The sequence below is a fragment of the Bos javanicus genome, chromosome 22 (genome assembly GCF_032452875.1).
Source record: "Bos javanicus breed banteng chromosome 22, ARS-OSU_banteng_1.0, whole genome shotgun sequence".
Lineage (NCBI taxonomy): Eukaryota > Metazoa > Chordata > Mammalia > Artiodactyla > Bovidae > Bos > Bos javanicus.
In genome coordinates this window covers 6,761,718-6,788,543 of record NC_083889.1, presented here as the reverse complement: position 1 = coordinate 6,788,543, position 26,826 = coordinate 6,761,718, and the positions used below count along the sequence as shown (strand labels likewise).

The 26,826-nt window shown below is 43.8% G+C and overlaps 1 protein-coding gene across 1 annotated transcript in view; it reads right to left on the bottom strand.

Moving 5' to 3' along the window:
- The window catches only part of CMTM8 (CKLF like MARVEL transmembrane domain containing 8), a 96,109-nt gene extending 70,706 nt beyond the window's left edge, over positions 1-25,403 (bottom strand). Inside the window, exon 1 of the mRNA XM_061395747.1 lies at positions 24,976-25,403. Within this exon, the coding sequence (XP_061251731.1) occupies positions 24,976-25,122 (147 nt within the window). The 5' untranslated portion in view covers positions 25,123-25,403. The remainder of the gene's footprint in view (positions 1-24,975) is intronic.
- Between the last annotated feature and the right edge of the window lie 1,423 nt (positions 25,404-26,826).

Here is a 26,826-nt window from a genome sequence, read left to right as displayed (position 1 = left end):
GGGCACACCACGGCCTCTAAGATCAGGTAATGTTCTATTTCTTAAACTGAGTGGATAGCATATGGTTACTTGTTATATCATTCTTTAAATCATACATAGCTTTTAGTGCTGTTTGATATTCCATACACAGAAGTTTGAAGGAATCTTAGTTCTGGGGGCATGATTAAATCTACAGACAACTTCCCCACTTCTCAATTGTATGTCAGTAACAGAAGGATTACGGCTCCGTCTTTTTGAAGTGCTGCAAGAGCTGGAGAACAGGCACGACTCCTATCCAAGCGTCATTCCCCAGCTGGCAGCGAAGCCAGCCCGATCTTAACGAGGGGCCTAGGTAAGCCAAGCTCTGGTCTCCCACCTCTCACGAAATCAACCTCATCACATGAAGGGAAGTTAAAAATCCAACCTTCGCTTCCCAGGGCAGTGTGAACATCAGCTCCTCATTTCACATGTGAGTGAAAAGAAAAACCACTCAAGATTCATGTCACAGTTAAAGGAGCCATGACTTCCAAAAGTACAGGCTAGTAGAGTATTAGACATTGTTATCATAGATCTCCTCAAACATCCATCTCTAAGGAAACTGCTGGGCCTTGAAATCAGAAGGCCAGAGCCTCAAAGCACATAGACTTTTTCCTCCTCAAGTAAATTTAAAGCTGAAGAAAGACGAGCTGACAAGTCTTCCATATTTTCTCCCCGTGACGGCTCCACGTGGTGTCAGGCAACCGGCAGAAGAGCATTAGTTGACCTGCCTGTGTTAGACACCGCGGCGGCTTTCCGTCTCTGGGAACTTCATTCAGGAATGGCCCTGCGAGTCTGTTCAGGTTTGGTGCTTCAGATTAAGTGTTTCTTTTTCTAAAGTGATCTTTGAAGCTTGTCAATCCGTGACTGATACAGATTTCTAGTTGTATTCTTTAAAAACCTCAAAGATTTCTGTCCTGCCTCGAGTTCTTTCCGGAAACAAGGCAGGTTATAAATCAACGATAAAGACGTCTTTCTCCTCTCAATTACTTTTTCCCTGGAGAGTGCCATTTCTGGTAATTAGATTTTGGATAGACGAAGGAAAGGGTGACGCAAGATAAGAAGGTCGATGACTTGCCTGTTTTCCAAAACAGGCTATTCAACTCAGACCTTTGGAAAATGAAGCCACCCAGTGGTTTTTCAGACCTTCTCTGAGTAAAGTCTACCCAGGAACAAAAATCGATGAAACCTTCCTGCTGCGTCTACAAAGCTGGAATCACTCATAACTGTGGCCAGATCTTTCTATTAATCTTTCACAGTCTAAATGAACTACCCGTGTTGAAAGTTAAAATAAGCAGGTCTTTGTGGTTCTCAATGTAACTTCTAAGCTTTCTTTAGTTCAAAGTCTGATCCTAGGGCTCTCATGGTGGTCCACTGGTTAAGACTCCATGCTCTCACTGGAGGGGGAACAGGTTTGATTCCCTGGGAAGACCAGGCATGCCCTGTAGCAGAGAAAAAGTCTGATCCTAACCCTAATCCCACTACAAGCCACAGAGGGCAAATTCTATATTCTTGCTCATTGCTGAGTGCATGAGAACTCACTAGAAACTACGATTTGGCCACTCATTCCAAATGCAGCCCCATTCAAATGCAATTAATCTACAAAGTCTGGACCTACTGAGGGAAGAAGGGAAGAAATGAGCCGACATTTACCCAAGAAATTAACTAATATTTCCCTCTTGGATAGGGCTTATGTGTATGTTAGCTCACTCCATCTGCCAGCCTGTAAAGTCATCATCACCCTTCTCATTATTCTAGATGGAAGTTCAGGAAGTCTTCGATCGGTTGTGCAAGGTCACAGAGCTAGAAATCAAATGCACATCTAGAGGGAATTCCCTGGCGGGCCAGTGGTTAGGACACAGAGCTCTCACTGCTGAGGGTACAGGTTCAATCCCTGGTCAGGGAACTAAGATCCTGCAAGCCGCATGGAAGGAAGGGAGGGAGGGAGGCAGGAAGATGCACATCCAGATGCAAAAGGAGCGAGTGCTTAGAATGTTCTGGAAGCGTGACAAATCCCAGGAGGTCTTCTGTGACCCTGGTGAAACCCAATGACAGTGGCTGTAGGGAGCACTGCATGGACCACTCAATTCCACTCCCCTCCCCCTGAAGCACGGCCTCCTCTCAGGAGACGCGGAAGTCAGACGGAAGTTCAGGCCCCACACATGGTGGGGTTTGGGCAGACACACCCATGCAGGACTCGGAAGCCAAAGACAACATCGTGGGGCCAGAAGACACACTTTGGCACCTTCTGCATTCCCACTGGCAGACTCAGCCAAGGCAGCATTTGTTTTTTTGTGGCAGCTATAACTGAAATCCCAGTTCCCCGTGCCGAGCTTCAGAGTATTGAGAGATAAGCAGGGGGCTCATGGGGCCATGTGTCACTAGGGAGGTCCAAGATCCAGGAGCCCTGAGGAGATCCTGCTTCCACTTCCCGGGACAGGCAGGCCAGGTCTGGGCTGACATTCTGGGAGGTGCTGCCGGTCAGCCTCCAGCCTCACCAAAAATTCTGGAAGCCATCCAGTAATGTATAATCAGTCTCTCGCTGTTCCCACTAGCTAGAGCAGATGTTGTCTGCAAGTGAAACTTGACCGAGACAACAGACGTATTACTTTCTCGTAGAAGGGAGATTCTACCTGGTGGTTACCATGAATGTCTTGGGTGAGTATGGAAGAGGGAGACGCAACCAACGGAACTGTTTCACTTGCACCCCACAGGGTACGGCTGACTCACTCACGTATAATTTGGGAGCTGTTTCCTCAAATTATTGCTCAACTAGAAATGGGAATGAAAGAAGGAATTCCCCAAAGTCTGGGGCTGGTTCATATCAAGTGAGACAATCTATGTGAAAAATCAGTGACTTCTAAATGCAGATGAATGGTAAAGTGTGCACCTAGGGAAAAGTACTACCACCTTCCTGGGAACACCTCTGGTCATAAACCTTAGCAAAAACAGAAAGAAACTGTATTTTGCATCTGTTAAATTTTAGATTTAAGTCTGTGAGATGAGTAAAAGACAAAAGGCCAATAAGGAATAAATGACTCTTGAGTTTCTGCTCAAATTTGAAAATTTGAGAGTTTTTAAAAAAACTATCCTTCAATATCATTCTGAGTATATGTTTCTTTTCATGTCTTACATCCTAACATTGACCATCCACTTAAATAAAAATAGAAAAGTATCATACCACTATATTCTAAATGCTAGACAAAGGTTCTAGAGCACAATTATTCAACACACATTTGATGACTGAATAATTAAGATATGCATAATTAATTTACATTGTAAAACTCACATTATAGACTGGAAAAGACCTCGATGAGCAAAGAATCAACAGGAATACGTAACAGAAGACAAGGGAACAGCTAAGGCATCTTCTTATTAGAAACTATATAGTATAAACCTCTTTTCCAAAGTTAATCTAGGTATTATATAATAAACCAATCAAAAGCCAAGACGGATTTCCCCCGTGGTCTAGTGGTTAAGGTTTCGCCTTCCAGTGCTGAGGGTGTGGGGTTTGATCCCTGGTAGGGAGAAAGCGATGGCACCCCACTCCAGGACTCTTGCCTGGAAAATCCCATGGACGGAGGAGCCTGGTAGGCTGTAGTCCGTGGGGTCACTAAGAGTCGGACATGACTGGGTGACTTCACTTTCACTTTTCACTTTCATGCACTGGAGAAGGAAATGGCAACCCACTCCAGTGTTCTTGCCTGGAGAATCCCAGGGATGGGGGAGCCTGATGGGCTGCCGTCTATGGGGTCACACAGAGTCGGACATGACTGAAGCGACTTAGCAGCAGGGAAACTAAGATTCCCACAAGCCACAAGGTGAGGCCAAAAAGTTAAAAAAAATTTTTTTTTAAGCCAAGATAATTTCACAGAAAAGACAGGGCACAGCAACGAATGACTTTTTACAAAATTCTAAAAATTATGGTTGGGGTGGTTTGCCTTGTCAGATGTTAAAATGTATCTTTCAAACTTGGGAGCAAAGGCTGGAATAGACTAGGAAGTATAGAGGTGAACCCAAATAGATACATGAACCGAATCAGTGAAATAGAGGGAGCAATCCACATTAGTTAATGAAAAACAGACTTACAGATTATCAATATAACACATTGAGACAACTGAGAAGACACCTAAAAACAACCCAACCTTAGAGCCAACCTTCTACCTCCAGCTAAAGTAAATTTTAATATTAAGGCTAAACAGAAAAACATACTACAAGAAAAATACAGGTTAAAAATTAATGTGTAATGACTTCCCTGGTGGTCCAGTGGTTAAGAATCCACCTGCCAATGCAGGTGACCCAAGCTCAATCCCTGGTCCAGGAAAGTCCCACATTGTGGGGGGCAACTAAGCCCATGCACCACGACTGAGCCTGCATGCCGCGACTACTGAAGCCCGGGTACCTAGAGCCCGTGCCCCGCACCGAGAGGAGCCACCGCAGTGAGAAGCCCAAGAAACACACACCAGTGAGTAGCCCCTGCTCACCGCAACTAGAGAAAGTCCGCGTGCAGAAATGAAGACCCAGCACAGCCATAAATAAATAAAACTTAAAAAGCAATGTATAATTAATTACATTTAGCTTTGTTAGGGAGGTAGAACTTTCTAATGAACCAAATGTAAGGAAAAAACACAACTGACAGACTTAAAGATGATTCTTTAAGGTTTTGTAAATAAAGTCAAAGCATGAAAAGCTGGAAAAATACATTTTCAACTCAGAAAGAAGGTGAATATTCCTTATATGACATAAAAAAAATGCCTTTACAGGGCTTCCCAAGTGGTCTAGTGGTTAAGAATCCACGTGCAATGCAGGGGACGTTTGGTCTCTGGTCGGGGAAGATCCCACAGGTCTTGGAGCAATTAAGCCCATGCACCACATCTACTGAGCCCACACTTTACAGAGTCTGAGAGCGACAACTACGGAAGCCCGTGTGCCCTAGAGTCTGTGCTCCACCACAAGAGAAGCCCCTGCCCTGCAACTAAAGAACAGCCCCCGCTTGCCGCAACTAGAAGCCCACGTGCAGTAACAAAGACTCAGCACAGGCGAAATAAATCAAATGATACAATATGCCTTTACATAAATAATAAAACAGCAGAGCTCTCTCAAGGCAGCTGACTAGACCTCTATGTTTCTCTCTCCATCCTCCCTAAATCCCATTGAAATGACAAAAAATAAAAAACACCATACATACAAATAATTTTAAAATATGCAGTAGTGCTGAAAAACTGGAAAGAGCAACAGCAGCGGTATGTAACCATGAGGGAATCCTGGGAGGCTTTGGCAACAAACTAATAACAAGGAAAAAGGTTTCCAGTCTTCAGCCCTGGAGAGGGAAACAGAGGACCATCAAAAAGGGAAGTTTCCAAGCAGATACTCAAAAAAGTCCAATGATTAAAGGTAACAGCAAAGATGGGGAAAAGAATGAGCCAAGGGTTATCTGATAAGGAAAAAATGTAAAGACTTAGAAGGCTGCCAAGTTAATCATTCTCTCCACACCCTCTCCAGCAGTTACTTCTGGAAATAGCCCCCAAGATAAAGCCTCAAGACTTCCAGACGCTCCAACAAGCTATTTGCACATCTCATAGCAAAGTCCAAGCAGCCACACTTCCCCCAATGTTGCTCCCCTCTATTAATAATTCTTTTTCTCTAAAAAAAGACACTAGATCATGTCTTGAAAGGTCACATGATGAAAACCTGCATTCATTCCTGAGGGCTCATGGATTCTCATGTAAGCCAACCAGCCTCCAACCATCTACAATTACTAACTGTGCTGTGTTGTGGTAAGTCGCTCAGTCTGTCTGACTCCTTGCGACCCCATGGACTGTAGCCCACCAAGCTCCTCTGCCCATGGGATTCTCCCAGCAAAAATACTGGAGTGGGTTGCCATGCCCTCCTCCAGGGGATATTCCCAACCTAGGGATCCAACACAGGTCTCCCACATTGCAGGTGGATTCCTCACTGTGGGAGCCCCCAGGGAAGCCCTACAAACCAACAATCATCAACAAATGGTTGAGGAAAACAGCCATATGGGAAGCAACAGACTCAACAAGTACAAGTGGTCTCTCTATAAACTAAGGAAAGCTGAAATATGGTTGACTTTTGACCAACACAGGGGTTTGGAGAGCCCCGACTCTCTGTGGTTGAAAATCTAAGTAAAACTTAAAGTTGGCCAACCTTGGCTCCTGTGGTCGGATACTACAAAAAAATATCCACTTGTAAATAGAACCATGCAGTCGAACCAACATTGTTCAAGGGTCAACTGTATACCCAACAGTCTTAAAGTGATTCAATAAAACACAACCAGACTGCAAAGTAAAAAGAATGACAAAACGTTGGGAATTAAAACTGTCAAAGCCAAAATTAAAATTCAGCAGTTGGGGTACTTCCCTGGCGGTCCAGTGGTTAAGACTTTGCTTTCTAATGCAGGGAGGGAGGGTTCCATCCCTGATCTGGGAACTAAGATCCCATAAGCCACAGGGTGTGGCCAAAAATTAAAAATAAACAAACACATTATAAATCAATGATCAGATCAGATCAGTCGCTCAGTCGTGTCCAACTCTTTGCAACCCCATGAATTGCAGCACACCAGGCCTCCCTGTCCATCACCAACTCCCGGAATTCACTCAGACTCACGTCCATCGAGTCAGTGATGCCATCCAGCCATCTCATCCTCTGTCGTCCCCTTTTCCTCTTGCCCCCAATCCCTCCCAGCATCAATTATACTTCAATAAGAAAATATTTTTTTAAATTCAGCAGTTGGGCTGAAGAGCAGAACACAGTCAACTGAAAATCTGACTTTGAGCCGTAAGTAGTTATTTCCTTAGGACTCTGCAAGAGAACACAGAGAAGGAATGTATAAAAGAAAAGTTAGCAGATATTGAAGATAGTTTAATTTCTCCTGGAACTTCTGGATTGAATACAGACTTTTTTGAAGGAGAAAACAGAAAGAAGAGATGTAAGAAATACAAGGAATCTCCCTGCACTGAAGACAGATCTGAGTATTAGTTATAAAGGGTCCAAAGAGTGCTGGGGCAGATGAGTTTTAAGTCACCCTCTAAAGAAGGGAAGAAAATTCCAAAAGCATTCAAAGAGACTTTTTTTTTGTTTTTTTAATTTTGATTACTTAAAAGGACATTAAAAGAAAAAAGGAAGTGAGAACCTGATTCCCCTAGAGTTGTGGGTTTGAAAGCTAGTAAAACAAGCTTGTGACTTAAACACCATAAACCTCATAGTTCACTGAAATAGATGCAAAGGTTTGTTCTCAGCAGGGAATATCAGGCTACAGCTGTCCTGATAGGGGTTTCCAGGTCTTCTGGATTTCTCCCAGGATGAGGTAAGGGTATTCAGCCTGCCCAGGGACAGATCTCACCAGGACTCAGGAAACTCCAAGTGGAAGGTCAACAATCTTCTTTTATTCCTAACCACATCAACCTGAAGCTCCAGTATAATTACCTCATACGGTTGCAAAACTGCCTTGCATGAGCCATGTCACTCTGATTGTGTAATGACAATCCACCTACCATTTCTTGCTACACCATCCATACCAACTTTCTACATTCTTAAGGTTATTGAATGTGCAAGGCATCATTCATGCAAGGTTGTACTGCAACTAAATCGGTGGGAATGGCAATCACAAGGTTAGGGGTTGGGGGTGGGGTACGATATTGAAACTCACAGGCCTATCCAGAGACTACCAGACCATCAGGTCTCTTATTAACACCCCGGGACACTAGAAGACAATGAAGCAACATCTCCAAAGCACTAATGGAAAGAAATTTTAAGACCTATCATTTTACCCAATGAAATTACTCAAGTATAAAGGTGAAAAGAAAGACGCTCTTTGAAGTGCAAGGGTTCAAAAAAATTCAACACCTTTAAACCTTTGCTAAAGGAATTACTCAGGGAAGTACTTTGAAAATGAAAAATAAACCAAGAAAGCAAATGACACAAAAAGTAGCATGAAAAGATTTAAATTTGTAGTCGTCAAAAGAGTCATTTGGTATTACGGGTGTAATATCAAACGGTATTACTGCCTGGTGGCTCAGTGGTAAAGAATCTATCTGCGAATGCAGGAGATATGGGTTTGATTCCTGTGTCAGGAAGATCCCCAGGTGAAGGAAATGGCAACCCACTCCAGTATTCTTGCCTGGGAAAACCCATGGACAGAGAAGCCTGGCAGGCTATAGTCCATGGGGTTGCAAAAGAGTTGGACGTGACTTAGTGACTAAACAACAACATTATGGGTAAAAGCGTCAGACAACTGGCAAGAAATTATTCCTAAGAAATTAGTTTTTTAAAAAGTAACCCAGGGATTCTAAAATTAAGCATTTGCTTTGGAAAATAGTCTGGCAGTTCCTCATATAGTTAAACACAGTTATCATACGAGCCAGCAAATTCTACTCCTAGGAAGACATTCAAGAGAAACAAAAATATATGTCTACACAAAAACTTGTACATGTATGTTCTTAGCAGCATTCAGTTCAGTTCACTTCAGTTGCTCAGTCATGTCTGACTCTTTGCAACCCCATGAATCACAGCACACCAGGCCTCCCTGTCCATCACCAACTCCTGGAGCTTGCTCAAACTCATGTCCATCAAGTCGGTGATGCCATCTAGATATCTCATCCTCTGTCGTTTCCTTCTCCTCCTGCCCCCAATCCCTCCCAGCATCAAGGTCTTTTCTAGTGAATCAACTCTTCGCATGAGGTGGCCAAAGTAATGGAGTTTCAGCTTCAACATCAGTCCTTCCAATGAACACCCAGGACTGATCTCCTTTAGGATGGACTGGTTGGATCTCCTTGCAGTCCAAGGGACTCTCAAGAGTCTTCAACACCACAGTTCAAAAGCATCCATTCTTCGGCGCTCAGCTTTCTTCACAGTCCAACTCTCACATCCATACATGACCACTGGAAAAACCATAGCCTTGACTAGACGGACCTTTGTTGACAAAGTAATGTCTCTGCTTTTGAATATGCGACCTAGGTTGGTCATAACTTTCCTTCCAAGGAGTAGGCGTCTTTTAATTTCATGGCTGCAATCATCATCTGCAGTGATTTTGCAGCCCCCCAAAATAAAGTCTGACACTGTTTCCACTGTTTCCCCATCTATTTCCCATGAAGTGATGGGACCAGATGCCATGATCTTCGTTTTCTGAATGTTGAGCTTTAAGCCAACTTTTTCACTCTCCACTTTCACTTTCATCAAGAGGCTTTTGAGTTCCTCTTCACTTTCTGCCATAAGGGTGGTGTCATCTGCATATCTGAGGTTATTGATATTTCTCCTGGCAATCTTGATTCCAGCTTGTGCTTCTTCCAGCCCAGCGTCTCTCATGATGTACTCTGCAGAGAAGTTAAAGAAGCAGGGTGACAGTATATAGCCTTGACGTACTCCTTTTCCTATTAGGAACCAGTCTGTTGTTCCATGTCCAATTCTAACTGTTGCTTCCTGACCTGCATATAGGTTTCTCAAGAGGCAAGTCAGTTGGTCTGGTATTCCCACCTCTTGAAGAATTTTTCACAGTTTATTGTGATCCACACAGTCAAAGGCTTTGGCATAGTCAATAAAGCAGAAATAGATGTTTTTCTGGAACTCTCTTCCTTTTTCCATGATCCAGCAGATGTTGGCAATTTGATCTCTGGTTCCTCTGCCTTTTCTAAAACCAGCTTGAACATCTGGAAGTTCACGGTTCATGTACTGCTGAAGCCTGGCTTGGAGAATTTTGAGCATTACTTTACTAGCGTGTGAGATGAGTGCAATTGTGCGGTCGTTTGAGCATTCTTTGGCATTGCCTTTCTTTGGGACTGGAATGAAAACTGACCTTTTCCAGTCCTGTGGCCACTGCTGAGTTTTCTAAATCTGCTGGCATATTGAGTGCAGCACTTTCACAGCATCATCTTTTAGGATTTGAAATAGCTCCACTGGAATTCCATCACCTCCACTAGCTTTGTTCGTAGTGATGCTTCCTAAGGCCCACTTGACTTCACATTCCAGGATGTCTGGCTCTAGGTCAGTGATCACATCATCGTGATTATCTGGGTCATGAAGCTCTTTTTTGTACAGTTCTTCTCTGTATTCTTGGCACCTCTTCTTAGTATCTTCTGCTTCTGTTAGGTCCATACCATTTCTGTCCTTTATCGAGCCCATCTTTGCATGAAATGTTCCCTTGGTATCTCTAATTTTCTTGCAGCATTACCAATAGCTAAAAGGTGGAAAACAACCCAAATGTCTATGAACTCATGAATGGATGAATAAAATGAAGCCACACAATGAAACAATATTTGGCAAAAAAAGAAAAGAAGTACTCGCTCATGCTTTAACATGGTTGAATCTTGAAAATGTTAGCTTAAGTGAAAGAAGTTAGGCGCAAAAGATCACGTATTATGGGATTCCATTTATATGAGATGTCCAAAACAGGCAAATCTGATAGACACAGAATGTAGAATTAGTGATAGCATAGGAAGAGGTTGTGGAGAAATGGAGAATGACTCCTAATAGTATGGAGTTTCTTTCTGGGATGATGAAAATATTCCAAAATTGATTATGATGATGGTTGCACAACCCTGTAAATATTCCCAAAGCCACTGAGTTGTACACTTCAGGTGGGTGAATTGTATGGTATGTGAATTATATCTCAAAAAATGTTATTTAAGAAAAACATAAAAAACTGTCTAACACAAAGAGCATGATAAGGAAAAGCTTAGTGTTATATTTTGAATGGAATTATGTGGTTACACATGTTAATTCTCTGGGGAGTTAGCAAAATATATATATATATATATATATATGTGAAATGAAGTGAAGTAGCACAGTCGTGTCCAACTCTTTGCAACCCCATGGACTGCAGTCTAGCAGGCTCCTCCATCCATGCGATTTTCCAGGAAAGAGTACTGGAGTGGGGTGCCATTGCCTTCTCTGTACTTATATATATATAACTACTTTGGGTAAAATTTAGAAGATAGCTCCAAACAAAATAGAAATGGAATTTATAACTTACAATCACTAGAGAAAAAAATAAGGAAAACTAAGAATTCTAAATAAGTTATCACAATAAATATAAATGTGTTAAAAATTTCCATATTGAAACACGAATTCTCAGACTGGGTATAGAACTAAAATCTAGTTACATGGTCAACATGGAAGACTTAACAAGATGACAGAGAAAGGAAAATATTAAAGGTACAGTTTCCTTTCAGAAGAGGAAAATGTTCCAGAACTAGATAAAAGTGATCGAATGTATTATACTAAATGTCATTCATTTGTTCATTTTAAATAGCTACTTTTATAGACATACCTCATTCCATTACACTTTCCTTTCATGTGCTTCAAAAATACTGTTTTTCACAATTGAAGGTTTGTGGCGACCCTGTATCAAACAAGTCTTATTGACTTTTTCAAATAGCACTTGCTCACTTTGGGTCTCTGTCACATTTGTTAATTCTCACAATATTTCACACCTTTTCATTACTACTACATTTGTTATGGTGATCCGTGATCAGTGATCTCCAATGATACGATCATAACTGTTTTGAGGTGCCACAAACCTTGCCCATAAAAGATGGTGAACCTCACTGACTGCTGACGATCCAGAACATTATATGAACTTAGCTGATAACGCAGCGGCAGGGTGTGAGAGGACGGACACAAACCCTGAAAGAAGTTCTACTGTGGGTCAGGCACTGTCAAAGAACACAGCACGCCACAGAGAGACGGTTCATGAAAAGAGAGTCAGCAAATGCAGCAAACTTCATTCTTGCGTTATTTTAAGGAACTGCCAAAGCCACCCCAACCTTCGGCAGCTACCACCCTGCTTAGTCCGCAGCCATCAACATCCACCAGCAAAAAGATTATGGCTCGCTAAAGACTTGGGGACGGTTAGCATTTTTTACCAATAAAGCATTTTTAATTAAGGTATGTACATTGTTTTTTAAATGTATTGAATTAAATACTTATCAGCCTACAGTATAATGTAAGCAATTTATATGCACTTGGAAACCAAAAAATTTATTTGACTAGCTTTATTTTGGTACTGCTTTATTACACTGGTCTAGAACCACAGTATCTCTGAAGTATGCCTATATGTGATGTGAATCTCACTTCAATTAAAAATAAAGGGACAAGAACATATCAGATAAATGCTAGCCAAAAAAAGCTGGGGTGACATTAGTAAAGTCAGACAAAAGAGAACACAGCAAAGTGATCTAGAAGGCTGGTCTTATATTAACACAAACAGAAAACCCTCCGATATGACACCAACAAATCAAACCCAAGAGTTAAAAAAGAAAATTTTAAAATCCAATAATTTCTTTAAAAAATACATTATAATTAAATAGAGATTATATCACAAGTACAAGAACGATTCAACGTTAGATTTTCTAATGCAATTCATTCCATTAACAAATAGAAGGAAAAAAAAAACCTATATGCTGACCTAACAAAAGGCACCCTCCCAGCCAAATATTAGCTCCCAAATTCAACAATCATTCCTGATTAAACAACGTACAGAGTTAAACCTCCCTTTCTTAATTCAATAAAGAATATCTACCAGAATCCACAGTAAAACCTGTATTATAATTAAAGTATTGGAAACACTGCAGTTAAGGTTATGAGTCAGCCAAAGATATCCATCTTGTCTCAATCATTCCTAACCTATGCAATAATGAAAAACAGTATAAATATAAAAAGAAGAAAACCACCTGTGTTCAGATATTACTGTAACTTATAAAATAATAATAGAACTATAATAATTAGGACAATAATAATTAGAACTAATTATTCAAATAAAATGGCTACATATAAAACAAGATAATCAGTAGCTTTTTTTCAAATTATAAACAGTTACAAATCACCAAATTCATTTTTTATAAATCCTATTCATCAAATATAATAAGAAATACATAGATACATCTGGCAAAAACTTAGGACTTCAAGAGCATAAAATGACCTTAAATAAATAGATACAATATTCTTAAATAAGATTCATTATCATAAGGCTATCTCTTCAAATTAATTTATAAATTTAATGCAGTCTCAATCAAAATCAGAGTGGAATGTAAAGAACAATGATTTTAAAAATCACCTCCAAGTATACGTGTAAGTATACAAAAGCACAGCAAGAAAGAGAGAAACTGGTATGATTTATAGCAAGAAGATCCAACCAGTCCATCCTAAAGGAAATCAGTCCTGAATATTCATTGGAAGGACTGATGCTGAAGCTGAATCTCCAATACTTTGGCCAGCTGATGGAAAGAACTGACTCATCTGAAAAGACCCTGATGCTGGGAATGATTGGGGGCAGGAGGAGAAGAGGAGAACAGAGGATGAGATGTTTGGATGGCATCACTGACTCAATGGACATGAGTTTGAGTAAGCTCCGGGAGTTGGTGATGGACAGGGAAGCCTGGCGTGCTGCAGTCCATGGGGTTACAGAGTCAGACACGACTGAGCAACTGAACTGAACTGATCCTACTGAATATTTAAACGCATGTAAAGCTACAGTCAATTTAGAATTGACTCAGAATCAATGGGGTTGCACAGAGTCGGACACGACTGATGTGACTTAGCAGCAGCAGCAAAATCAAGAAATAGTTACACATATATGGGAATATGATTAATGGTGAGACAACTAGCTACCCATTTTGGGGGGAAAATTACATTCTTTTAAATTTATTTTTAATTGGGAGATAATTGCTTTACAATGTTGTGGTGGTCTCTGCCATACAACAATGGGAACCAGCCATAGTATACACGTGTCCCCTCCCTCGTGAACCACCCTCCCAGCCCTCACCCCCTCCCACCTGACTAGAGTCCCAGCTTGAGCTCCCTGTGCTATACAGCAGTCTCCCACTAGCTATGAATTTTACCCATTGTAACGTATATATGTCAGTCGTACTCTCTCAGTCCATCCCACCCTCTACTTCCCCTGCTGGGTCCGGAAGTCTGTTCTCTATTCCTGCCCTGTAAATAGGTTCATCAGTACCATATTTCTAGATTCCATCCATTTTTCTAGATTCCATACATATGCATTCATATATGATATTTGTTTTTCACTTTCTGATTTACTTCACTCTGGCAGGGGAGATACCATGATCATGAAATTACATTCTTATCCACACAGAAAGAACTTATGCCTTTAGATGACAATTTTTTTTAATTGTTTATTTATTTATATTTGGTTGCACCACATGGCTTGCAGGGTCTGTTCCTTGACCAGGGATTGAGCTCAGGCTCTGGCAGTGAAAGCGCAGAGTCCTAACCACTGGACAGCCAGGGAACTCCTGCTGGTAAATATTTTTAACATTTAAAAGAATGGTATTTTCTCCAAATATCTGTATAATCCTGGGTCTAAGGAAGCCATGTTTAAGCAAAGTAAACCCAAGAAGGCTGAATAAAGGTAAGATCTAGATTTCATGCAAATTAGAAACTTATTTTGATGAAAATGGCATGAATGATACTAACAACAAGTGATGCGAGAAAGTTGATACTTATACAGGAAACCTACAAATCAACACAAAAGCAACATGGAAAAACATCAAGGTATCACTAAGTGAAAACGAAGCTGCAGAATATGTATACTACACTCATTCATGTGTGCGTATATATGCACACGCACAGAAAAAGGTCTGTGAACACTAAGTAGATGGGGGTAGATGCTGGATACGGTGAAGGAGGTAAATTATCAGAGACACTGAGTTTTCACTCTATATATAAATGACTTGAAGTTTTTTACAATGAACACACTGCTAAGTTTCTTTAATTACATTAATGCATAAATACATTCTCATCACAAAAAAATTAAAACCATATAAAAAATAAGGAGTTAAAAAGCAAACCTCCCTATTCAACTACATCCCACAATCCAATCTTATTTCCCTCCTTGGAGGTAAATTTTCATAAATGTCTTCACTCCCTGGTGGCTCAGACAGTAAAGAATCTCCCTGCAACACAGGAGACATGGGTTCGATCCCTGAGTTGGGAAGGTCCCCTGGAGGAGGGCATGGCAACCCACTCCAGTATTCCTGCCTGGAGAATCCCATGGACGGAGGAGCCTGGCGGGCTACAGTCCATGGGGTCACGAAGAGTCGGACATGACTGAGCAACTAACGCTTTCACTTTTTCAATCCCTTTTATATCTTTAAAACATTTTTAAAGAAAGAAAGGGCCCTTTTTTTTTTTAATGAGTAGAAGGGGAAAAACAGGCATTTACTGAAAGAAGAAATAAATGGCTAATGAGCATATTTTAAATGTTAAATTTTGATCATCACAGAAATACAGATTTTTAAAAATCTCTTTTTTCACATGTCCAAGGCTCCCCTGAATATTAGCTAATGCTCTGACTGGTGGGTGTCTATGCCAAATCAGGTTTTTTTAGAGTATCTCCCACTCCAAGAAAATTGGAAAATGTTAAAAGTTTAAGTATTTGAAGAAACAAACCCACTGAAACACCACTAGAACACAAACACACAAACCCACTGAAACAGAACTACAGGGAATGCCAGTGGGTATAAACCTTTCTGTACAACTGGGCAGTAATACCAAAAGCCTTAAAAACACATAGAGCAACCCCACTCCAACACAAAACTATTAGAACTAATAAATGAAATCAGCAAAATTGTAGAATATAAGGTTAAGGATACAGAGCTCAACTGGATTTCTATGATGTAGCAATAAACAATCTGAAAATGAAATTAAGAAAATAATTCCATGTTCAATAGCATCAAAAAGAATAAAACACTTAGGAATAAATTTAACAAAAGAAATATATGATATGTACATTGAAGACTACAAAACATTGTTAAAGAAATCAGAGGAGTTGTAAATAAACAGAAAGGTATCCCATGTCCATGAATCAGAAAACAGTTTTCAAACAGCAATATCCCCTAAATTGATCTACAGATTCAGCACAACCCATACTGAAACTCTAGCAGCCCTTTTTGCAGAAATTGGCAAGATGATACTAAAATTCAAGGAAATGCAAGGGACCCAGAATAGGCAAAACAACTTTCAAAAAATAACAAACTTGCAAACTCACAGTCTGATTTCAAAACTTTCTACAAAGCTACAGTTAGTGTGGTACTGGCACAAGGATAGATATTTAGATCAACAAAACAACTGATGATGCAGAAATAAACCCTTACATTTATGGCCATATGATGTTCAACAGTGGGTGCCAACACAATTCAGTAGGGAAAAAAATTATCTTTTCAACATACAGTGCTAGGACCATTAGATATCCACACGGAAATGAACAAAATTACCCTCCTTCCTCAAAAAATTAACTCAAAATTAGCCACAGACCTAAATGTAAGACATAAAACTACACAACTTTTGACTTTACCAGCAGTCCAGTGGTTAAGATTCTGTGCTTCCACTGCAGGGGGCACGGGTTCGATCCCTGGTCAGGGAAGTTGTGCATGCCATGCAATGCAGCACCACCCCCCTAAAAAAAAAACCTATAAAACTTTCAGTAAAAAACAGACAAGCAAATCTTTGTGACCCTGCATTAGGCAAAGTCGTCTTAGATATGACATCAAAAATACAAACAACAAGAGAAAAAAAATACACAGACTGTACTTTGTCAAATTAGGAAACCCTTGTTCTTTAAAGGAAACCATCACATAAAGTGAAAAGACAACACCCAGCATGGAAGAAAAATATTTGCAAATCATGTATCTGATATATGATAAGGAACCTGTATCCAGAATATGAAAAGCATGCTTACAGTCCACAATAAGAGAAATTAGTTTTTTAAATGGCAAAGGATTTTTTGGTTGTTCACATTATCTTTATTGGGCTGCTGTTGACATTACTTTTCAACTTTTCAGGGCCTGGTTGTTCCTTTTAAATGGCCAAGGATTTGAACTGACACTTCTCCAAAGAAGCTAGACAAATGACATAAAGAGATGCTCAACATCAATAGTCATCATGGAAATACAAACTAAAACCACAATGAGATATCACTTCATACCTCGTCAGGATGATTAGAAAAGGCAGAAAACAAATCTCGGGGAGGATGTGGAGAAATCGGAACACTCGTGTTGGTGCTGGAATTATAAGTTAGGGTCACCATTTTAGAAAGAGTCTAGCAGTACTCTGACAAATAGCAGACAAAGACCTACCGGATCAGTCAACCCTCCTCTCCTACGTAAACGCCCAAGAGAAGTGAAAACTAAGTCCACACAAAACCTGTGCACGAAGGTTCACAGCAGTGTGTTCGTAACAGTCAAAATGTGGAAGCAGCCCAGCTGTTCGTCAGTTGATGAATGGATAAACAATACATATATATGTATAATACAATGAAATATTATTTGGCAATAAAAGGAATGAAGTCCTGAGACATGTTAGAGCATGGATAACCCTTGGAAACATTATGTTAAGTGAAAGAAGCCAGACAGCAAGGGCCACACACTATAGGATCCATCTACAAGAAATAACCAGGACAGACAAATCCAGGGGGCAAAGAACAGATTAGCTGCTACCAAGGGCTGAGGCCAGGGGAGACCAGGGAGTGACTGCTAACAGATATAAGGTTTCTTTCTGTGGTGACAAAAATGTCCTAAAATCAGACAATGATGAAAGCTGTACAACTCTGTGAATATCCTAAAAAATTTCTGAGTTGTACACCTTTAAAAGGTCAACTTTTCATGTATATTTTTACTTTTCTTATATTTTTGTTTTTTATTTAATTTTTTCTTGAAGTATAGTTGATTTTAAATGTTTCAGGGGTACAGCAAAGGACATGCATATCCTACATGATAATGGTCTTTGACTTACTTCATCTCTACATCTATCCATGTTGCTGCTAACGGCATTATTTCGTTACTTTTTACGACTGAGTAATATTCCATTGTATGTATGTATCACGTCTTCTGTATCCATGAGTCTGTCAGTGGACACTGCAGCGGCTTCCATTCCTTGACTGCTGTAAAGAATGCTGCAGTGAACGCTGGAGAGCGTGTCTTTTCTCCCAATATACACCCACGAGTGGGATGGCTGGATCAGACAACAGCTGTATTTTTAGTTTTTAAGGAAAAATCATCAATCTGTTATCGCTAATATCTCAATAAAGCTGTATCTTAAACCTGGATATGCCCAAACTCATAGAACAGTACACTAAAAAGGGTAAATTTTACTGTAGACATCAATAAAATTTTACTTCAAGGAAGATTCATATGCCCTGTTGCTCAATTCCAAGTACACATCCATAGAAAACCTCAAAAGAGTATCCAGAAAGAGGGGGCTTAAGGACTGTTTGTTACAACCTTGTTACAGGAAAGAAAGAAACCTAAATTGAACAGTGGGAGCCTGGACATTTATGGAATACTAGGTGGCCCAGAGAAGGCAATGGCACCCCACTCCAGTACTCTTGCCTGGAAAATCCCATGGACGGAGGGGCCTGGTGGGCTGCAGTCCATGGGGTCTCGAAGAGTCGGGCACAACTGAGCGACTTCACTTTCACTTTTCACTTTCATGCATTGGAGAAGGAAATGGCAACCCACTCCAGTGTTCTTGCCTGGAGAATCCCAGGAACAGGGGAGCCTGGTGGGCTGCCGTCTATGGGGTCGCACAGAGTCAGACACGACTGAAGCGACTTAGCAGCAGCAGCAGCAGGTGGCCATTGGGATTCCCCAGTGGCTCACAGGTAAAAAATCCACCTGCGATGCAGGAGCCACAGGAGACTTGGGTTCAATCCCTGAGTTGGGTAGAGCCCCTGGAGAAGGAAATGGCAACCCCCTCCAGTATCCTTGCGTGGAGAATCCCATAGACAGAGGAGCCTGGTAGGCCACAGTTCATAGGGTTGCAAAGAGTCAGATATAACTGAAGCAACTTAGCATGCACGCATGCAGGCAGCCATTAAGAATGACTGAAGAACTTCAATAATTTTTTTTAAAGCCAGGAACAGAAGAAAAAATGTTTTTAAAAATTGGAAAAAACAAAACAAAACACAATGCCTAAAGAAATGAACGCTGATGAGGAAAGGTAATTTATCAGGTCTCCCCAGGAAACTGGCACATTCAGATTGGGTAATCTGAGCAGAGTGTAATAAAGGTCTTATTTAGAAGGTAGGGTGCAGGAAAACCACAAGCCATAACGCAGGGCCTGGCAATAGGAAGTGGCTGGGAGTGACCGGATAACAGAGCCAGGGAAAACAGCCCAGGGCCGAGGGCTGCCAGAGCCCGCCTTGCACAGAGGGACACAGCTAGGCTGCTGAGCCCGGCAGGCAGGAGTCCCAAGAACGAGCGCCCTGAACCTGCTCCTCTCCCACCTACCGCATCCTACAGGTGCCAGGAGGACCCTGGAATCCAGTGTGGCATCAGAGGGGACCCTGGAGACGGCCGGGTCCGTGCAAGTCACTACAGGGTGGAGAGCCGGGTGGAGGGTGCCTCTGAGTGACGAATGGAAGACATTCAGCACAGATGGTCATAGCAGGAAGCAAGGAGTAGTTCATAAGTGACCGCATTTTTTAAAAAACTGCAGATAAGTAACACACAACCACTTAAGAAACCCTGGAATGATTTACTCCAGCGGGTAAACAGAGGTTCGCCCAGAGTTTCTGAACAGTGGGGCTGTAGGCAGCTGGTGAAGCAACTCTTCATGGCTGGGGACTGTCCCAAGCGCTTCAGGACATCAGACTCCCTGGACCCCAGGGCATTGAACACCAGGAGAACAGGCACGACAATAACCAAAAATTTCTGAAAAGCCTCCCCACGCCCAAACATGGGTCAATATTGACACGCCTGACAGGAACCACTGTGGGGAACACGGTTCAAGGGGTTTTTTTTCATACTTGCATTTTTCTCATTTTTCTACCAAGATTAGGAACCTGTGTTCATCCTTCTTCAAAAAGAAATCAACAGGATAGACTAATTTAACTCCTCCCGGCCTCACCGCACCACATGTGGGATCTAGTTCCCCCACCGGGGATTGAACCCTCGTCCCCTGCATTGCGAACTTGAAGCCTTAACCACTGGATTGCCAGGCAAGTCCCAGGACAAATTAATTTAGCTGCCGGTTCTCAGGAAACCCTATCTGTCCTCCCCCAACTAAGTTTGCTCATGACAGTAAGTAAACGAAAGGCGATCTGACATTATTACCTGCATGACATAACTCATTTTGAAGTCGCCAACAACAGGAAGGCTGCAGTTTAACTCAGCTTCTGACAAACCACTTGTATTCCTCCAATCCTCATAACTGTTATGAGATCACAACATCCTACAAGTCACAGGTCAAGTCCTGGATTGCTTCTAGCTCGTTATAAAACTTGAAGAGGAAGGAAACCACTACAATTTGGTTGCCATGCCATGTTACACCGGCACCGTCTAGGGTGTTTTAGCAGGTCACCTCTGTGAGAAAGCCAGGCCAAGGGATCCTGACAACAGATTTGGGGAAACACTGTGTTTTACTCTCTATTATTTCCCCCAGGCTCAAGCAGGAAGTCAGGTTCTTAGTAATTCTTTGTCTCAGTATTTTGCTTTTTCAAGGCGGAAAGTAACATTCTTCTAGGGGCAGGTCTAACTTAATCTGAGGGCTGGAACAGCAAAAGTTTGAAACCTGCCCTGCCTCCACCCTCAAATAAAGAATTCATGGCTCCATTTTCCTTACGGTTCAACAAACCATCCACTGCAAGCTACATTCTGACTCAGATGTTAAAATATAAACAAAAATTAAAATATTTATAAAATATAAACAGTATACTGAATCAATAAAATGTAGTATATACTATTTAGGGTGATCCTTAACATTTTCAAGAGTTCTATGGAATCCTCTGGCGATCCAGTGGTTAGGACCTCGTGCTCTCACTGCTGGGGCCCTGGGTTCAGTCCCTGGTCAGGGAACTAAGATCCCACAAGCCACGTGGCATGGCCAAAATAAATGAAAAAGAAAATTTTAAGAATCTCTTTGGAGTAGGAAATAGCAACCCACTCCAGTATTCCTGTCTAGAGAATCCCATGGACAGAAGAGCCTGGCTGGCTACAGTCCATGGGGTCACAAAGAGTCGGACATGACTGAACTAACGAGCACGTACGTATGGACAGTAAGTTCATGAACTGTTCTTCCGATGAATGAAGACACCCTCTCCCATTCCACATTCCCAACATCTATTTAGATAAAAGTAATGTATAAAACTGCACAAGTGGAAGAAACTCTGCAATCATCAATTGACTCGCTTGAAATATCATAAGTAATGGAATTTTTAAAATAATTAGCTATTGACATTTGTTTTATAGATAATAGCATATTATGATAAAAGAAAGTATCTAAGCATTCTGTAGCTGTTTTCTCAAAGGACCATCCAAGAACACTTTGCAATAGTATCTAGTGAGCTTGTTAAAAATGCTGATTTCTTTCTCACTGTAGCAAACTTGCTGTAACAGGATTTCTGTAGCCAGCACTCTAGAATATGCATTTTAGTACAGTGCTCACTGTGATTTTTATGCTCATTAAATCTTTAAAGTCACTGTGCTAGAGGCTAAGATGGCGTAAAAGAAATTCTAGTTAAAACAGCATTTCAGTGGAGGTTTCTTAAATTTCTACAGCAATTTCCACTACAATGGATAAAGCAGGCTTAGAGAATGTTACTTACTTTCTCCGGCCATTCTAAACATTTGACATAGGCAATTTGGAGCATGCCTAGAAGAAGAATAAGTAACTTGGCTCAAAATTGGTGATCAATATATATTTGTTGAATAAATGAATATAACATAAACAGGGAAAAAAAAAAAACAAACAACCTTTTAGGGGACTTTCTGGTGGTCCAGTGGTTAAGAATCCGCCTTGCAGAGCAGGGGGTGTGGATTTGATCCCTGACCAGGGAACTAAGATCCCATATGCTGTGGGGCAATTAAGCCCACGTGCCACAACGAGAGAGTTTGTGCACCACAATGAGAGAGTCCATGTGCTGCAACTAAGACCCAGTGCAGCCAAATAAATTTAAAAAAATTTTTAATCTCTTTAAATGTCCATGAGTTTTCCTGATTGAGAGAACAGGTTCTTGGTATTACAGAAGAACACACTCATGTGAAGGCACACCGCTGTGATGTCACAGCTCTCTGGGAAGAAAACAGATTCTACAGGTTTCCAGAAAGGGGGTGGGGGATCAAGAATTGGAATCTTTTAAAAAGAATCAGAAGAGCTAGAAGATAACAGAGGAACACTTTGAAAATTCTGAAGGAAAAAATTTCCAATCTACCATTCTTCACTTAGTCAAACTATTAATTATGTGTAACAGTGGAATGAAGACATTTTAAAAGATGCGCCTCTCGATTTACACATGTGTCCTTTTTTTAGGAGACGCATGTGTGCGTCAGAGGGTGTGTGTTTCCCCCCAGACAGAGGAGGACACTGGTCCTGGGAGGCAGAGGATCAACCTAGGAGAAGGGGGAAGGGGCTTTCAACAGGCACATGCAGGAGACCCCAGGCCATCAGCTGTGTCCAGGTGAGAAGGCCAGGTGAGAGCGGATCAGACGCTCCCAGAGGGCTGGTCAAGAAAACGACCCTGATGGAATACCTGCTGTCTCTCAGTTTCCTGAGTGAAGACTCAAACAGTAAAGTCAGTGACTAAGTATCTAGAGAACTCAGAAATGGAAAATTACAATCTCCAGGAACAACAAGAAATTGGACAGCAAAGGAAAAGCACCCACAGACCGCTCAGCGGCTCCTCTTGAACAGTTTATGATATCCTAAGGTCAGCACCGGTTACCGATCTAATGCAAAGACATAAAGGTGTATGTATAATGCGGGTGGGGAAGGGGTGGCCCAAGAGGGTAAAGCCTCATTTGTCAGAGTACAAAGCCAAGGATAACACCATTGGTGGGGGAAGGGTCTAAGAGATGGGAATGTGGGTACCTCTGGTACGGCAATGGTGGGGGAGGGTTAGATGTCTACCGGTAGGCCAGTGACTCTAAAACCTGTGCATATAGAGATCTGCCAAAATAAAAACTCTCGTAGTCATTCAGGATAATTTTTCTCACATGTTTTTCCATCAGTTTCAAAAAACGTATTGAAATCGAAACGTCTACGTGCCAACACATAAGCAGTGGTTATTTCTAGTAACATAATTGTGGGCCATTTACATTTTTTCTTTTACTTTCCTAGTTTCAGAGAAAGCATGGAACATGGAGTCTGTTGATCATAAATCAGAAAACAAGAGGTGTTTTACTTTACACCTGGTCCGCATCCACACCAGGGTAGAAGGCCCACCTCTGTCACTGTAGCTGCCACTAGCTCTGCTGGAGCAGAGGAGCCTGCCAACTCCTTCATCCACACAGCAAATATTTGTTGAATTCCTATAAGCCAGGCCCTGCAAGGTGATTCCAATACCCGAGCTTTCTATTGGATCTCCCCAGCCTCAGTGCCAGCAGGGGGAACCAAATGGGGGATGGGCTAAGCCAACACTTCAAACTCTCAATGCACTGGAACCAACGGGGATGTATTCAGTTGGTCTGGGGTGTGCTCTGAGTCTCTGGAAAAGTGGATGAGCAGGTTTCTCAGGGGATCTGGGGTCCTCAGCACTTTGGTACCATCACGGCCCCAAGCTCACATAAGCTAGATTTCAACCCCACAAAGGTTTAAGTGAAAGTATGAGGGATATGGGGCTTCCCCAGGTGGCATAGTGGTAAAGAATTCCGCCTGCCATTGGAAAAAGCCATGGTCCCTGCCCTTTTGTATGACACCCTTTTTGAAACACACCAGCCTGGAAATAAAAAACAAACAAAAAAAAGAACTCGCCTGGGAATGCAAGAGATGTAGGTTCAATCCCTGGGTTGGGAAGATCCCCTGGAGTAAGAAACGGCACCCCACTCCAGTATTCTTGCCTGGGAAATCCCGTGGACAGAGGAGCCTGGTGGGCTGCAGTCCATGGGGCCGCAAAGAGTCAGATACAACTGAACACGCCACAAGTAAACTGTGCGAGATATGGCAGAAGGAAGGGATGCCCCTTAACAGTTACAAGCAGGGCCCTGGAGACAGGCAGGCCTAGGTTTGAATCCCACCTCCACCCCCCAGGTGGGACCTACTTCCTCTCTCTAAACCTCAGTTTCTTCACAAGTAAAATGGGATCATAATCAAAGCTCCCTTCACAGGATGGGCTTCCCAGGTGGCTCAGATGGTAAAGGGACTGCAGTCCAGAGGGTCGCAGAGAGTCGGAGACGACTGAGCGACTTCACTTTCTTTCACTTTTCACAGGATAGGAGTGTTGTGCGGGACATGTGGGCAGGAAGGTGTCTAAAGGGCTTGATGAGACCCTGGCACCTGGTGAAGACAGTACACAGTAGCCTCCGTTAGCTGTTAACAAGCCCGGGACCTTTCTCAGCCAGGAGGAAACCAAAAGGGGGGATAACTGGATCTCTCAGCGTCCACGTTCTCCTCTAGAGAGGAGAAGGCTGGTTCATGTGCCCCCTCCCCAGGAACGGTCTGAGTCTTAAACCAGGATGTGCAAAGCACCAGACAAGAACCCCTTTGATCCTCAAACAGCACCAGACAGGAGACCCTCGGAATTTTTCCGTAAACCCTTCCTGATTCACCTCAGTTTTACTTCCAAGGAGATAATTAGGAAAAAGAAGTCTTCTCCCCTGATCTTCGAGAAGCTTTGCTTTTGGGGAAAAGGCCATCCACGTGGATATCAGGTGAGGGAGGCACCAGGTATCTCTGACACTCATGAACACAAACTCAATGTTCACCAAGCATCCCGCTCCGGGCACACGCCACGACCGCAGAGAGGGCCCAGCAGGTCGGGTTTCTCCCCAACATCCCGAAGCTCATGACCCTCTCCCCTAGAAGAGCCCAAGGTGAGAAGGGGCCCTCTTCTGAGAGGGGTCTCGGAGTTTGGCATCTTGGGATGAAGGCGAGGCTAAGCCTAAAGCGTTCCTCCGAAGCCGTCGGAAGGATGTGAACAAGCTCCCGGGCGAGGAGCACCGCGCCGGGTCCACCTGCGCCCCCGGCCCCGCCCGCCCGCCCCGAGGCACTCACGATCTCCGCCACGATGAGGAGCCCGGGCAGGGTGCGGAGGAACTCGCGGTCGTAGGAGAAGCTGCTGCTGGTGGTGGAGAAGTTCTCGGCGAAAGAGCTGGCGGTGGTGGTGACCGTCTGCGAGCGGGCGCGCTGCGGCTCCTCCATCGTCGCGCCCGGGCGGGCAGCGCCGGCCCCGCCTCGGAGACCCCCGGCGCGTCCAGGCGGGCCGCGCGGCTCAGAGCCCGGGGACACCGGCCAGTGGGGGGGAGGGGAGCGCGGCGGCGGAGGGACGGGGCGCGCGGGGGGCGCCTGCCGGGCCCGTGTGGCCGCGGCGCGAGTCTGGAGAGCGCGCGGCGCCCCCCTCTCCTCGGCGAGCGCGGGCTCTCGGGCTGCGCGGGGGCGCCGCGGCAGGAGACCCGGCGAGGGGGAAGCCGCCGGCGGCCGAGGGAGGCGGCGGAGGCCCGGCGGAGGAGGGGGCGTGGAGAGGGGCGGGCACGCGGTGGGCGGGGAGGGACCGCCCCGCGGAGGCGCCGCCGGCCGGCGGCCGCTTCACCTGTTGCTCGGCCGGGAGGGTGCGGGGGCGCGGGGTCTGCGGAGGGAGGCCTGGGGTCGCGGCCGCCGGCTGCTCGGCTCAGCCAGGCGCCGCCTCCCGGGGGCGAGTCGCCGCTGACCTGTCTCTTTCCACCTGGCGGCGGCCGGCCCGCGGCTCGGGGGCCGCCGGGAAGAGCCAGGCCTCCGGGCCGCGTGGCTAAGGGAATGGAGGGGTGGGCGGGGCGATCGCTCCAGGTGGCGAAAGAGTGGCTGGAGTTACGACCTGGCCGGACCTTAGACCCGAACGAGATCGATGTGTGGCTGCCGGGACGGTCCGGCCGGAGCTTCTCCCCCTGCCGCCGCGGCGGCCGCCGCAGCCGGGCGGGATTTCCTGCCCCTCCTGCCGGGAACAATTTGAGGAACCAGCTTCATCGCCGGGCTTGGAAGGCGAGACGCTTCCAGGCGCTCTCAGAGGCTCGATCGCGCGGATGCATGGAGACCGCGCCTGACCCGTAGATGGGAACGGGGAAATCTTTGGGGGGGTCCCTGGTCACGATGAATCAGTGTCCCATCGCCCTCGGGAGGAAATGTTGGGGGGAGAGCTAGAAAACTGTGTGGGTCGTGCAAAGTGTGCTTTCCTGGGGTGCGGGAGGGGATGAGGGAGCCCCACGCATGCAGGCAAACGTGTCAGGCTGACCCGAATTTCAACACTTGGATTTCTCAGCCGTGTGACCAGGAGCAAGGGGCCCCACGTCTCTGGACCTCAGTGGACCGTCTGTAAAATGCCTAGGTGGACACCTTGCCAACAAGAACATCTTCCTGGCACACTCTCCTTCTGTCTGGTGAAAGAATGGCAAGAAATATTCTATTTTATTCAGACACGCCCCAGAGGAAAGGAAATAATCCTTGTTCACAAATAGAGGGTTGCTCTCAGATCACAGCGAAAGCATTCCATTCCCTCTTAATCTGTTCCCAAAGACCTTTGGGAAAAAGTCTGAAGGGACATTTTTTCCCACCATGTCCTGTGAGCTGAGAAGAAAGCAAAAATGATCGATACACTCAAGTAAAACAAGGAATTCGTTTCTTTTAGGTCTAGGGCCTACGCAGGAGGACCTCAGGAAGTAAAAAACTTCAAAAGCATTACTGGGCTGCCCTGGTGGTCCAGCGTTTAAGAATCCACCTGCCAATGCAAAGGATACCAGTTCGATCCTAGGTGAGCGAAGAGCCCACACGCCATAGAGCAACTGAGCCTATGCTCCACAACTGCTGAGCCCACACCCTGCAACAAGAGAAGCCAATACACTGAGAAGCCTGGGCAATGAGAGGCCCTCCCACCAC